The 14,233-nt window shown below is 47.7% G+C and overlaps 1 protein-coding gene across 2 annotated transcripts in view; it reads left to right on the top strand.

The window, feature by feature from the left end:
* Nucleotides 1-14,233, top strand: part of GRIP2 (glutamate receptor interacting protein 2) — a 77,806-nt gene that overhangs the window by 58,550 nt on the left and 5,023 nt on the right. For both annotated transcript variants that reach the window (XM_084292665.1, XM_084292664.1), the window contains 5 exons: nucleotides 2,327-2,466; nucleotides 3,687-3,863; nucleotides 6,123-6,276; nucleotides 9,208-9,328; nucleotides 13,058-13,294. In XM_084292665.1, the coding sequence (XP_084148791.1) occupies nucleotides 2,327-2,466; nucleotides 3,687-3,863; nucleotides 6,123-6,276; nucleotides 9,208-9,328; nucleotides 13,058-13,294 (829 nt within the window). The remainder of the gene's footprint in view (nucleotides 1-2,326; nucleotides 2,467-3,686; nucleotides 3,864-6,122; nucleotides 6,277-9,207; nucleotides 9,329-13,057; nucleotides 13,295-14,233) is intronic.

Below are 14,233 nucleotides of genomic sequence, written 5' to 3'. Positions count from 1 at the left end.
CAGATGAAGGTCTGCACTGCAGCTCCGGCGGCTTGCTCAGTGCTGGGGAAGGCAGGGTGTCCTCTAGGAGCTGTCACACGTCTGTCACAGCGGGTGACAGGCTGTCTAAGCTGAAAAGCCTCAGATGCAGATGACTTGGGTTTTATCTTGACCTTGAGCATTTTTCCCCTTGTACGTGTCCCGCCCTATAGGACTGTACAGAGGCAGCTCAGGATATTGGGTTAGTGTCGAGTGATGGCTCGCTCCCACATAGTCTCTGTTTCCTCTCCTTCAGTGCCTGTGGCTCTACCCTTGACAATGGGACTTGTTTTCCTCCTTCCTGGGGAAAGGGCCAATACTGTTCAATTCTGGTCGAGGTTTAATGGTTCTCTGGGAGCAATTTTCAGCAATCGCTGACGTTTTGAAGTGCTTTTAAGGGCTTAACAGTCTCCTCTACTGCCACCTGGTCAAATAGATGTGGGTGGCTGCAAGAAGGTTTCGTCCAGGAGCGCTCAGCACCAGCCCATGTTTACAAGGGGAAAAAGGGATGTTGGAACTGCCCGTGCCCCAGGCAAATCCCTGCCACGTGCATGCAGTCACCTCTCCTCTAGCACTTTCTGGAGTGCGGTTGCAGCCCCATTTAATCCTTCAAACGTACTGTTGTTCAATTCTGCTTCTCTGGTGTCAGTCGGGCAAGAAGAGGCATGGGGCGTGCAGCTCCTAAGGATGTTTGAGTGATGATGGAGAGGCACAGGGGTCGTCTGCTAGAAATAGCTTTCTCTGTCCCTCCTGTTTGGCTTCAGCGTGCTTGTCCCCAGAGGAGTGCCTGGAGGTGGGCAGCTCAGGGGACTGCGCTTTGATTTACTTTCTCTCCCCAGAAGAACACCTGGCTGAACAGTACTTACCTTCAACTGCTTCTCTTTTCCCTGCTGAGGGAGTCTCACAGTTTCTGCAGAGCAGTTTTGTTGTTCTGAGGTGGTCAGTTGGGCTGGCACGGTGGGGAAGAGATGCGTCCCCATAAAAGATCAGTTCCTGCCTCAGTGCTGCAGCAGGAGAACCTCAAATTTAAGCCACTGCAGCCAGCAAAGGATCACATTTAAAGTGTCAGCAGTTAAGCTTGATTTTTTCTGACTATGTAGATGAAACTTTTAAGACGTATTCTGGTTGCAGTGCGATCTATAATTTATTTGAATACTCAAATTTTCCCTGAGGGCTTTTTAGGGCTGATTTGGATGGGACAAGACGGACATCTAGTGGCTGGTCAGGACCATCGTGACAACCTGTCCAAATATCTTAGCAGCAGCAGCAGGCTGATCAGTTCTGTCTGCTCTTTGGCTACGTTTCCTGGTTAGATTTGCATACAGTAGATGTTTCGCAGCAGCATTCCTGCTATAGTTCCACATTTGGGGGAAAGACAAGTAGCTGTTTTGCCTGTGATAGTATATCAAATCCTGTTTCTGTAGGAGCAGCAGTCCAGTTTGGACTAGATACAACCTTGGAGAGAGGCACATTGCCGTGGGCAAAAAGATATGACCATGCAGATTTGCATCTTCTCCTGGCTTGATCATGTGAGGTCCCTGTTAGCTAAACCTCGTAGCAGTGCTGGAGGAGAGGATTGCTGCTCTCGTGTGCTGGCACTGGGGAGGTGGAGTGTGTGTGTGGTGAGCACAGCCCAGCCAGCAGCGAGTGAAAGGTCCTGTGTTGGCTGCCAGATCTGGCAATGAGCATGTCCTGCCATGCCTGCTCTTTCCGAGCAGTGCAGCAAACATGGGAGAGGTAAATCGAGCCCATGTTTGTGGGCAGATGCTGGGAGAAGGATGGAGGAGGAGGAGAACTGCTGTGACTTGTTAGTTCATTCCTGGCTGTTGCTGAACCTAAGGATTTATTTATCTGAGAGCAAAACTCAGTGCTGGGATGTGGCACAGTGTTCTAACGGCATGGGGGGAGACTTAAAAGATATCGTAAGCTGATTTACAGCCGGCTCAGCTCATGTTTGCATGCACAGTCTGTGTTGGGCTGGGGTTTTGTTTAGCTTTGTCTCATAATTCTGTCCATCAGTTCCACGTGTGATGACCTGTAGGTATCTCCCACGGGAAGTGCTTGTGCTTTTACCGTATAAATCCTCATGGCTTTGAAGAGTTTCAAATGTAAATTGGCCTGAAATCTCAGCTACTGAGGGGCCTGGGACCCAAGGTGTGCATATGTTCATGTGCATATATGTATGTACATACACAGGGGATGATCATGTTTAAAGTGCTGAGTTAACTTGCTATTGCTTCAAGCAGCAACATAATGGCCTGAGACAGGTTGCCTCTCTGAACTTTCTAACAGAACCCTTTCTCTCCAGAACTGGAGCCATCCATGTCGGTGACCGAATATTAGCAATTAATAACGTGAGCCTCAAGGGCAAACCGCTGAGCGAAGCCATCCACCTGCTGCAGATGGCGGGGGAGACAGTAACTCTGAAGATCAAGAAACAGACGGAAAGTGAGTTGGGGAGCCTGGTTTGGGGTGGGGGAGATGCTAGTGGCCCATGGGATGTCTGTATTGCTTCTGGAAAAATAGTATCACTCTTAATCATAACATTTCTGTAGATCTCAAAGCAGGTTGGTAAACGTATGGCAATGCAGCTATAGAGGAAGCTTAGGCAGGAAGAAGCAACCTACCAAATTAGAAGGAGAATTTGGGAACTGATCCGTCTTCAAGAAACCTCAGACTCATTTCCTGAAGGCAGATGTCTTGATCCTTGCTCTGAAATACTCTTTTTTCCCCTGCTGACACTTAGCACTGTCACAGCCACTTGCTGAAATAATTGACGTGCAAGTGCCAGTTGGAGACTTGTTAATCATTCTGAGAATGAAGCAGGTGTAATTGAAATTTCAAGGTAATCTTGAGTTAATCGTGATGAGCAATCTTCTGAATGGTCGGAAAATTGGGACTTTTAGAACAGTGGCCTTTGTTTGGTAAGATAATCTGTCCTCATTGACAAAATGCAGACTTTCAAAGGGCTTCTTTATCCCAGCTAATGCTCTGCAAGCTGGAGATCCAGGGTGTGGATGGCTAACAGGATATCTAATCAATGAGGACTTTAAAATATTCAGTACAAGAATGCTTGTGCTGAGAAACCATTCCTTGTATAGCTTTTGCCTGAAAGGGAATTTGTGTAATGATAATAAAGGCCTATTATTGCTAAAATAATGAATGGGAAGGCCTGACTTTCATCATCTGCATTCAGCTTTCAATTTTCCAATCACTAATCAGGGGAAATTCAGCCTCAAAATATCATATCCAGGAGTTCCACCATTGTCTTGAGACTGCATGGGAGACTCTTGGGGGTGGTGGTGGTGATCAGCCCTGAATTGATCCGAGGTTGTACAGTTTTGACAGAGCGTTACAAATTCAGCTGCGGTAGTTTGGGACACGGTTGTGTTGTCATGGGAATCTTGCTGAAACTTAGAAAAACTGAGGCTCCGTGGAATAGAAGGAGCTAAAAACTCTGAGTTTTTTTCTTTTTGTTTTTTTTTTCCTTCAGCTTCGTATAAGAGTATGGCTTTTAACTGTGATGCATAAGCCTTTCCCAGTTACTTTTGAAGAGCTGAAGAGGTTCTTAAGACATGTACACTACCTGGGCTTGCTCCCACGTCTACTTAAGCCTTTCCCTGAGGCTTGTTCTTTGTGCCTACTAAAGCAGCTTATTCTGATTTCAGAACCCTATCCCAAGAAGTCTGGGAGTATAAACGAAGTGAGTGACCCTGAAGATGAACTGACGGACTCCCAGAAAACGAGCAAGCTCTCTGAGATATACTCAACCACAATTCCTAGTGTGGACAGTGCTATGGAGTCGTGGGATGGCTCCGGCATTGATGCTGGGTATGGAAGCCAAGGTAAGACAGGGTGTCTTTTCTCACGGGTCTCTGGCCCAAGGCGAAGACAGACTGATCATCCAAGCCTGTCTAGAGACTGAACGTGAGCCAAAGACCGTGGTCTGACTGCACTTGCACAGCTTCTCGCTTTCAGCAAGGAACAAAATGTATTTTAAAATGTGTTCCTGTGGTGCTCTGAGTTATATATATGTATTTTAGGTTTTTATTGGCATGTTTCTTCTGGCTTATATGACATTGTACTGTTCACAGCATTTTCAAAACCATTATAACACTTCATAATTCACGTAATCCAGGGAAGTATTCGCTGTCCATATGTCTTACAAAATATTTGGCCCATATCTAACATTTAATTCTCCAGAGAGGCCATGTAGAATGTATTAATCCTCTTCAGGATGTTTTAAAATCCACAAGAACGTCTTGTGACTAGAAGCACTCACTTAACAAAATAATTAAGGTAATGCTGCAAGAAAGGATCTCTAATTCTCTAGTGAGTGATCAGATGAACATGTGTCTTGGAGGCCAGGTTTATTCAGCTGTGGTTTCTGGCGGACATATGGAATTGGGATGGAGGATGCTGTAGTCGTGGGAATAGATTTTCTCTTGGAGGAAAGCACTGGAAAATAGTTATTCGAGTTCAGATTTAGTGATGTAAGCTACTATTAGCCCATGTTGAAACAAAACAAAACCCTGAATCAACTCCACAAAAGGAAATTGGTGAAAAGACTGCTGTCCTGAATATTACGTGAAAACAAGGAGGAGTGCTCCAGGAACAGTCTTGCAAAGTGCTTCCAGTGTACTGAGCAAGGTGTCTGCCTGTGCAGTCTAACTTAGAAAAGCTCAAAGGACAGCGTGGTGCCAACGTCTCACCTCCATCATGCCTGCATCCTCCTTGGTCTGAAGTCTTAATTTGGCAGTGCATTTGTGACAGGAAACTCTGTTAACAAGGAATCCCCTGGGCAGCCTCATGCTGCCATCCTTCTCCATCTAATTGGATGCTAACCCAAGTCGGACACTGGATTTAGCAAAGCAATTGCTTTTACCTGTAAACTGAGAGTGAGTGAGTGAACACAGAGTTCCCAGGAGTGGGGCTGATGCTGTTACCCCATATCCATAGCCATCAGCTTTGCTTCAGGGGCTGTCTGATCTTTCCTGGTAACTGCACTTTGCTGCGTGGCAGCACTGCGTCTGGAGATTGGGGTTTACGCTCTGAATGGAACCCCCCAGATCAGTCTCTGCAGCCTCATGGGTTTTAATTTCATCCACAGCTTTAGGAAACCAATCAGGGAAGTGTTCGAGGGAGGGAGCTGTGCTGGGCCTGGTGGGAACATGCCACCAGGTGGCTCTGAATCCCAGGGATCCAGCCCTTCTTTCGGGAAGGAGGAGGTAGAAGCGGTGGCACCCAAGTGACAGCTCCACACACATGTCCCTGCGGTCCCTGGCCCCCTGCGCCCAGCCCCAGCCTCCTGCCTGCCGACTGCAGGGACCTGCACCCAGGGACCTTGTTCTCCTGTCTGGCAAACAGCAACTGCTCCTGACTGCTGTAAAATGTTGGCAGGCCCTTTTCTGGGGCTCTCTCCAGAGCAGTCTAACCTTTAAAAACACACAGAGGAAACACTCAGCTAAGTGAAATAACAGGCCTTGGCATTTTCAAAGAAACTGTTGGCAATGTCTTCGGGTATTTCCAATGCTCTTAGCTGTTTGGGAGGTCAAGTCTCTCTTAATTATGTGTTTCTCCGTTACCTCTTCCTGTTCATTTGGCACAGCGTGTGATGGAAGTGCATGATGTTTCTTGGAAGGGCTGTGGGGATTTCTCTGAAATGTTGAATGGGCAGGAGGAGGTAGGCAGGGGACTCGGGAGATTTATTTCCATTGCAGATGGCACTGACGTTGCTGAGGAATGCTCTGTTTTGGAAGGTTTCTGTCCAGGCAGCTCCTCGTGAGACTTGGAGGTCTTGTGACAAGTGTTGGATTTGCATCTGGGATTTGCAGTATGGGAAAGTCCTTGGGGGCAAACTTAGTGAAACTTGTCTGGTTTCATATTAATGGTCCATTTGATCATGAGAAGTTGGTTTGGTTAAAGCAAGAAGAGATGGGAAGAATGTCCCCTTGTGAAAGACTGAACTAGAAGCCGAGTGTAATCCAGATGGCCTCAGGTTTGGGTTTTGGGGAAGGAAACTGTCCTGGCTCAGTGTGATTTATCTGCCTCAGTTTTCTCACCAGGTTTTAACCTCTTTTTCCCCTGCTGCTTGCCTTCCCTAGGTACATACATACCTCAGGCTGCGGGCATTGCCCTTCATCCACACGAATGGAGACACAGCAGGCAAAAGAGCAGCACCCCTCCTGGGGACCCCAGGAAAAACTACCCCTACATGGATGGAAGCTTCAGTGAAGACGACTGGGACAAGCCCAGCAGGTGCGGAGGGGAGGGAGGAGGCAGGGGGGCAAACATGAGGGTGCAAGGACACTGAATGTGATGGATTGGATCAGCCAGAGGTGGGGAGGGCCAGTGATGCCCCCATCTTGGCGTCAGGCAGCTGTGGGGCAGGGTGCTGGGGTGCTGATCTGCTCTGTCAAACCACCTCCACGTTGCCAGCTTGCCCTGGGCATAGCTCTGCAGCACATCTGCCATGGCCAGGTGCCATTTATATCTGGAGTTAGGGCAGTCTCAGCTGCATGGACCACAGGTTCTTACTGTGTCTTCTACTCCTGCCACGTAAAGGCTGCAGTACTTACATAGTTCAGGTGTAATAAGTAGTCATGGCCAGGGCTGTCCTCCGTTGTGTTGGCCAGACACGATGAGTGAGGATGCATCTTCACAATACCGTCACAAAGCCAAAAAGACCAACCAAAACTCTTGTAGGATCGGTATGAGGTTGCATGTTCAAGTTAAAATCTCCCAAAGGTGTGGCTGGAGCTCTCTTTCCATCACACCTTGGCCCTTCCAACACACAAACAAAACCATGCCAAGTGAGCACAGTCGAGCTAATCCCTCGCCTCAGCCACAGAAATCCTGCAGGGCCACCCAAGCACACAGAAGAGGCTACAGCTGCCCCTCTCTTTGGGTAAAAACTCTGCTGGATCTGCCCTGGCCACTGACCCACACACGGTAGCCAAGCCTCGTTGCTTCGTAACTAACCCTCCCCTCGACATCCTCCAGAGTCCCCATAGTCGTGTGTCTCGTGTTGTTACTGTCGGTTCTTTTTTTCGTTATTAATTATTTTTCCTTAATTTTTGTTTGTCAAAACAAAACCCTTAGAACATCTCATGGCCATTTCCACCTATTTAAAGATGATCAAACTGGCAGGAAGGCTGGCAGCGGCTGAGACTTTGTTCTTGTTTTGCCTCTCAGCGAGAGCCGGCTCGCAGAGGTCGTTGATCTCTCGGCCTTCCCAGCGAGGCCGCTGGCAGCTGAAGTTAGCAAATCTGAACCCTCGAAGCCCTGCGTGTCCCTAATGAGGGCTCCGAGCCCTGATATCAAAGTGCAAGTGAAACGGTTCATGCTGCTGAGCCCTTATTATTAGGGAGAAAAACAAAATGTCTCTAACCCCAGCTGCCTTTAGCCTGGAAAATCCTGCTGACCTGGTGGTGTGAGAACCTGTCCTGATTCATCCGAGTCCTGGGCGTGTTTGTTGTATTGCTGAGCTGAGAGGCAAGAAACTTGTAACTGGAAGGGACATTTGCCTCTTAGGAAACCTGGGAGCAGAGGAAGGAAATGAGTAAGGGGAAAGAATTGAAAATTCCTTATGGGGGGAAATTTGGGTTTGTTTTTGTAAAGTCTTGCTGGGTGTTTTTTTGACCTCTCTGCCTGGTGTTAAAGGCTGCTGCTTTACAAGCTGATTCTGATGAAAGGTAGGGGGTTAATTTAAAATAAAATAAGCCGTGTCAGATACCACTCTGCAGGCAGGCCATGATCCCACAAGGAACAAAAGTATGTGTGTTTGAGGTTCTGCCTGCTATAAAATCCCATTGAAACCACTGGATGAAAAGCATTGCCGAAGACTTTGCTATTAATACAGATCTGGAAAAAGAGTTCTGTTACTATCCCAAGGAGTTATTACATGTTGAATTGAAGCTAAGCTCTCTTTGACTTGTACTCAAGTAAAATGTTTTGGCTTTGCTAAGTGGCCCTGGTGGGTAAGTGTCCCCTCCTGTTAGCTCTGATGCCCGCTGTGCCATGCAGGGAGCTGCCAGATGCTGCAGAGGTGGAGCCTTGTCCATGCAGCTCTGCATAAGATGCATGGAAGATGCATTAAGGCTGTTCTAATGTCACTGTCTCCCTGGGGTATCTCCCTATGATACATTAGTGAATTTATTGTGATTTTGATTTAACACCACAGAGTTTCCTTTAAGAGGCTCCCATTACACTGCATGCTGATGATCCAGGTTTCACAGTGCCTGGTGTTCAGTAAGCAGTGGCTGGACAAGAGTGTCACCTCCTTCTCTAGTTTGTTTGAAGGACTTCAGCATGTTTAATTGCTGTTTGCTTTAGAAGTCCAAGAATTGAACCTGACTTTGTGGTCAGAGATAAGAGACACCGAAACCACTGGGTGGGAAATCGCTGACTCCCCAGCGGGACACATGCAGTGCGCACATTAACACGTGTTTGCACCAGCCTGAGAGGTTATCACTGCCTCGTTCTCTGCTGTAGACAGAGCTGGTAACAGTCTGTCCACAGCTGTGGGTTCAATGACTCGTGTAGCACAGAAATCTCCTGAATGTAAGAGCTCACCTCCTTGGCCATCCCCAGGCAAATGAACCTCGGTTTGGATGGGTTATATGCTGACACTGTCGATATTGCTTGCTGTAGTATGTGTTTACTTGTCCAGCCTAGGGCAATCATTTTTATATACACCTTTGCATTATTACTCTCATAGATACCTAATGTATTTATCATTTTCTCACCATGTCTGTTACCCTCTGTGTTTTTCTCTCTCTTCTCAGGTGTTCTGTGTCTCAGATCTGAGCTCTATCCCATCAGCCTTTGTACTAACAGTCTCTGAGGCTCCTGGTTTACCCATAACGCATCCTTTTTTCTTTCACTTCTCTATTTCACCAAAACGTCTTCCTAAACCTACAATCTTCCTACAGGCACTTTTTAATTTACCCTTTGAACTTTGACATTACTACACCAACTTAATTCTTCCTTTGAAGGACGCTTGCCCCGTTAGTAAATGCATGGAGGTCTCGTATTCGGACTCTTGTCTGAAAAGTTCATATTGTTTGCTTTTGTATATGAAGACTCTTCAAGTCTCTGCTTTTACTGGTGAGACACTTGCTGTAGCCTCGCGGCTTTCATCGCGCTGCAGAAGAGTGCTGACAATGTTTGGTTCCTACGTTACAACAGATACCCCAACCGCCAAAATGGCCTTGAGACCACTCACGAGGATAGTTTTTGGCGTGTTTTTGGAGAAGCTTTGGAGGATTTGGAAACATGCGGCCAGTCTGAACTTTTGAGGGAGATTGAGGTAAATCACTTCCTGAATTTTCTGCTGATCTGTTTTGCTCTTGACTTAAATGCTGAGCTGTTTCCCCCACATGTTACTCGCCCATAGCATCCTTGTGCTGCCAGTGGTGTGAGGAAGGGTTTGAGTTTAATCCATTTCAGGGGCTGTGCTAATGGATAACTACATCTCATTAGGCAGTTACTTGCGTGCACTTTTCCCCTGAGCTGAGGAATTACCCACCAGTAACTCCACGCTCTTTTTGCAAGCTGTTGCTGGCCAACAATCTGCACGTGACTGTTGGCAAACCTTCCTTATCAAACGGTAAGCCTTCGACTTGGGGAGATAGTGTCTGTCAAACGCACTCAGAGGCCAAGCAAAATGAGCCCCCAAAAGCCCATTGGGACTGGCTTACTTCAAGTACAGACAGGCTCAACATGCGCCTTGCATTCAGCTGTTGCTCTGCCGGAAACTGTTTCAGTAAAATGGGTAATTGGAAGCTTTTCAGCCAGCCTTCCTCTGGAAAAATCTGAGAAAGTGATTGCTTCCTGCAGAAATAAAGGTGTTTCCTCTCTTCACAAGCCGCTTTCTCTTTTCTTTATCCAAAATGCTTTGTAGGTCATGTTATTGTGTCCGGTTATAGGACGGGGAGTCTGCATTTCTGAGCTGTGGGATGCAAATAAAAACCTCCCCTGAGACTGCAGAGCAGCGGGCACTAAACCTGCCCAGCAGGACCCAGCCACGGGCCCCCTGGCTCTCACTACATCATGCATGGAGGAGTAGGACCCAGGGAGCTCCTCTCTACCTCAGCTTTCTGGGTACAGAGGACTGGGGAAGGCTCACTAGGCTGTGTCCTCCATCAGCCCTAAAATGTGGTTGGTGGCCAAGGTAGTTCCCTAAGGCAGGGAGGAGACTGGAAATTGGTGGGTGCTGCTCTGGCACGTCATGCAGGAACGGCGTCCCCATGCAAGGTCTGATGAGGTGCCTGGAGAGATGCCAGCTGCTGGACTGCGTTGGCTGCTCCAGCTTCATAACACAGGTTTGGGCTTGTAGATGCTCTCTGGGCATCTGTGGTCTGTGTGCTTGCTTCAGCCAGCAGAGGATGCCCATTACAGAGGGGTACAACCCCGAATCCTATGGGGTAGGTCTCTTTTGTCTCTGCAGTCTGCTTTTTTATGCACAATTGCATATTGCTCAGGTTTCAGAGAGAAAAGGCAGCTTCTGAATATTTGGAGGTGGAAAAAGAAAGTCCTGATTTGGTCTCTCTGTGAAAATACAAGTGATGAGGGACTTGCCAATTCTTCTTTCCTGCTTCATCATTAGCAATTTTAAGAGGGGGAGGAATCTCAGTGACATACGTTGTGCTGAAGCATGAAGTGATATTATTGGTAGTCTTAACTGTTTAAGAAGGCTGACTTAAATACACAAAAAGACAAAACCTGAAAAAAACAAAACAAAACACACAAACTGTAACTTCTTCCCTTGATCAATTATGTCCTGGACCTGGATGTATTTAGAAATGAGCTGAGGCAGCTGCTATCAGCCTCTGAACCGCTGGTGGCTGCTTAAGGAAAAGTACTGCTCTGAAATGATGCAGAGATGTTTCCCTTCTGTGTAATGGCTGATCTTAATGTGAAAAAAAGGGATTTGTTTGGCTACTGTGAAATGCCAGGATAGAGAAAATAATCTTTCTGCCCATGCCTTTTCCAGAGATTCGTGGTGCAGGGATGTGTGGGCTTTTGAGTCATGCTGTTTGGAGCTTTGGCAATTATAGCAGTGCTTTGAAAAACGCAAAGAAATTTTACAAAGATGAACAGCTCTGGGGATTTGGAGTCTTTAGCACATTTTTAGAGTGTTTTGGAAAGTTCTGGGGACAAAGAGAAGTGCGGTGTTTGTAGCAGAAGTCTGATGGCTTTCAGCTCATCTTTTACTGAATCCATCGTAGCAGTAACCTGTTCTCCTCTGTCTGTTTGACTGTCCTCCACGAGGCGTGGTGTGGGAGGTGTGGTGTTCTCTGGGCTCTTGCTGTATTGCAGGATTCCAAGCCCCAGCTCCCGAGCTCTGTGATTTCATGTCAGGTCTCTCTGTAAATCTGATCCTTCATGTTCTACATTTGAAGAACAAGAGTCATGCAAGAAGGCCCAGGATAGCTAAAATTCAGTTGCCTGGCACTCATGAGATACCTGCCTGATGCCTTTTGAACACCTGGGGTGGATGACAGGGATGCCCAAATGTTAGGGAAGGTAGATGTGGGATTTGTTTTGCCTCTGCCAAGTGCTGAGCTGCTGCCATTCTGCTGTAGCGTGGGACTCTTACCAAAATTGCCCAAACCAACTTTCCCGCTGGTGATGGTTGCAGTGAGAATGGGATTGTGTAGCTGAATTGCTAGAGACATCCCGTGTTAGGTTGGGACCCTGAAGGTCTCGGGTAAAAGAAGTCCTGACCCAAGTCAGCAGTGAGAGTGGGAATCCTTCTGCTCTGCTCCCTGGCCCTGCAGTGCCGGTGTTGGTGTGGGACGGTGTCCTGGGGAGCTGGGGCCGGCTGAGGTCAATGAACGAATGTACCCTGGCTGGCTGCACAACGCAGCGTTTGTTAATCCAACTATGTGGTAACTCAGCATCCTTCCAGTGGGTAGCAGGTATTTGAGTTTTGTCCAAACTCAAGGTGATTAAGTCATTTTTTTTTCAGGAGGACCTGGCAAGTGCTGGGAAATTCACAAGCTAAAAGGGTAGTGCTGGCATTTTCATTACTGCCACCTGAATCTGCTTTATTTGCCTTTGTTCCAGCTTGGAGCAAAGAGCCAGCGGGCCGTGATTAGAGGTTTAGTTGGATGGTATTTCCCCTGTGCACAGGAGCAATTGCTCTTTGACTTGCCATACTTAGCGCTGCTGAATTTTGCTATCTGCTCCCTACCTTTCCTTCTCTTTCTTCTACCTTTTGACATTTAATGGGGCTGCAGGCCCTTAGAGCCTGAACTTTGAAACGATGAGGGCTTTCATTACGCCGTGTAAGTGGGCTCTGGGACCTGGAGCCAGCTGAGGTTCCAGTCTGGATTCTTGACTCCTTCGTTAGCTTTGATCAATGCAATCTCATTAGTGAAAAGCATTGCCAAATGGAGTAGAATCTACTTAGGGGCATCATTTAATGGATGTTATCAAGGATGACCAGGCTTAAATACTACTTAATTTCATATTTTTAACTCAGTTTTACTCAGTGAAGGCTCCCATTTACTGACAGATAAAATCCTCATTTCTCTGCTGAATTGAGCTCTCCGGAGCCCAAAGCTCTGCCTTCCTGGGGCCTCGCCAGCACGGGGCGATGCTGATGGGGAGCTGCAGCACTCAGACATAGGCTGGGGATCCAGGCTGACACCAGTGCCTCTGGGAGCCCCAGGATCAGGATGTTCATCCATCTCAAATCCCAAAAGATCCCCAGATGAGGTCTGCCTGGTCCTGTTTGTATACAAGGGGACATCAAAAAGACCATATAATGGCTCAGATTGGAAGGGACCTTAAAGACCACCTAGTTCTGACACCCTGCCATGGGGGGCTGGATAGGAGATGCTCTACAGATGCTTCCTTCCATCTGGAAACGGCTCTTACAGCCAAATGAAAGAGCTTCTTGGTCCTTACCTTTCTGATTAATGAGAACCAGAGTGCCCCCCTGTTGTCCTTTCTGCCATTTCTGTTGCCACACAGTCCGTCCCTTCCCGCTGCCAGCTCAGCTGAGTGACTTTGTGCCGTTTCCCTGCAGGCGTCCATCATGACGGGGAGCGTCCACAACCTGGGCCTGGAGGGCAGCAAGCTGCTCCTGGACTCTGTCAACCCGTCGGGACTCAGCCCGTTGAGGAAAGCCAACACTGGCTGTGATGACGGACAGACCGAGGGCAGCAGCTCCCCTGCCAAGAAGAACGAGAGGAACCTGGACATGAAGAAGATGGAGAAGGAGATGCAGGAAATCATGTCCCCTACCCCCCTCGAGTTTCACAAGGTCTGTGTAGCCAGGGGTTGGTCTGCCTGTGGCCCCCCTCGATGGTAAAAGCTGCTGGGTGTTTTGCAACCCTGTAGGAAACATCCTTTGTTCAAAGGGACTGTTGGTAAATGTTCCTTGCCAAAGCTGTCCCCGACCAAGGTGTGCAAGAAAGGTTTTCAGAGAGTCAGATTAAGAGGAAGGGGCCTCTTCATGAGTGTAATAGGACTTAGCTGCCATGCTTTGGTGGGGTTCAAACCCGTGCTTTGCTGTTTGCCTTTATTTTATGAGGTTTCCAGGTTCCTGTTTTCTGTGGTTCATTAATTGGTGCTACAGATACAGGTGAGAGAGCTCCATGCATGGCCCCATGGAGACCAGCTGACACTTTTCCAGTAGCACGCACCACTCCGTAGGCCACTTTTCCTAAGAAATAATGTATTTTCCCTCCCCCTCCTCTTCACCCCCAGCCTTTCTAAAAGTGGTGCAAATGGTAGGACTTCAGTGATGAGATACTTGTTTGAATTCAGTCAAGTTCAGGTTTAAGTGTGGTGCAAGGCGATGGCAATTAGAAGGAGTAATTAATTAACTGTAGAAACTGTTGGTGCAGAACGCAAGTAGGGAAGGGATCTGGAGAGGTTTCAAAAAATCTGATTGCCTTTTTCTTTCCTAGTGTGACTTTGGAGCAAAACCTGCACTTAGGGCAGCTAGGAAAAACAACTGTTTCACGTTTGATCTGTTCTTGTCCTTTAGGGCATGGCAAATGCACCTTTAAATAAAACTTCTTCATTCCTGAAGGAGGAGAGCTGTGTAATTAGGCATGCTAGGGGGTGGCTGTTCTTTCTGCTGGAGCTGGCTGTGCTTGGAGATGAGTTGGAGGCCAGGTGGGCTGCTCCTGTGCATCAGCCTGGGCTCCGTCCTTCCCAAGGACTGCACAGCTGTGAGGCTTCCCCAGCCCATAGC

The sequence above is a fragment of the Netta rufina genome (assembly GCF_964035555.1).
Source record: "Netta rufina genome assembly, chromosome: 10".
In the NCBI taxonomy this organism is placed as follows: Eukaryota; Metazoa; Chordata; class Aves; order Anseriformes; family Anatidae; genus Netta; species Netta rufina.
The sequence above is the reverse complement of the archived record's forward strand: the minus strand, read 5'-3'. Positions and strand labels throughout refer to the sequence as shown.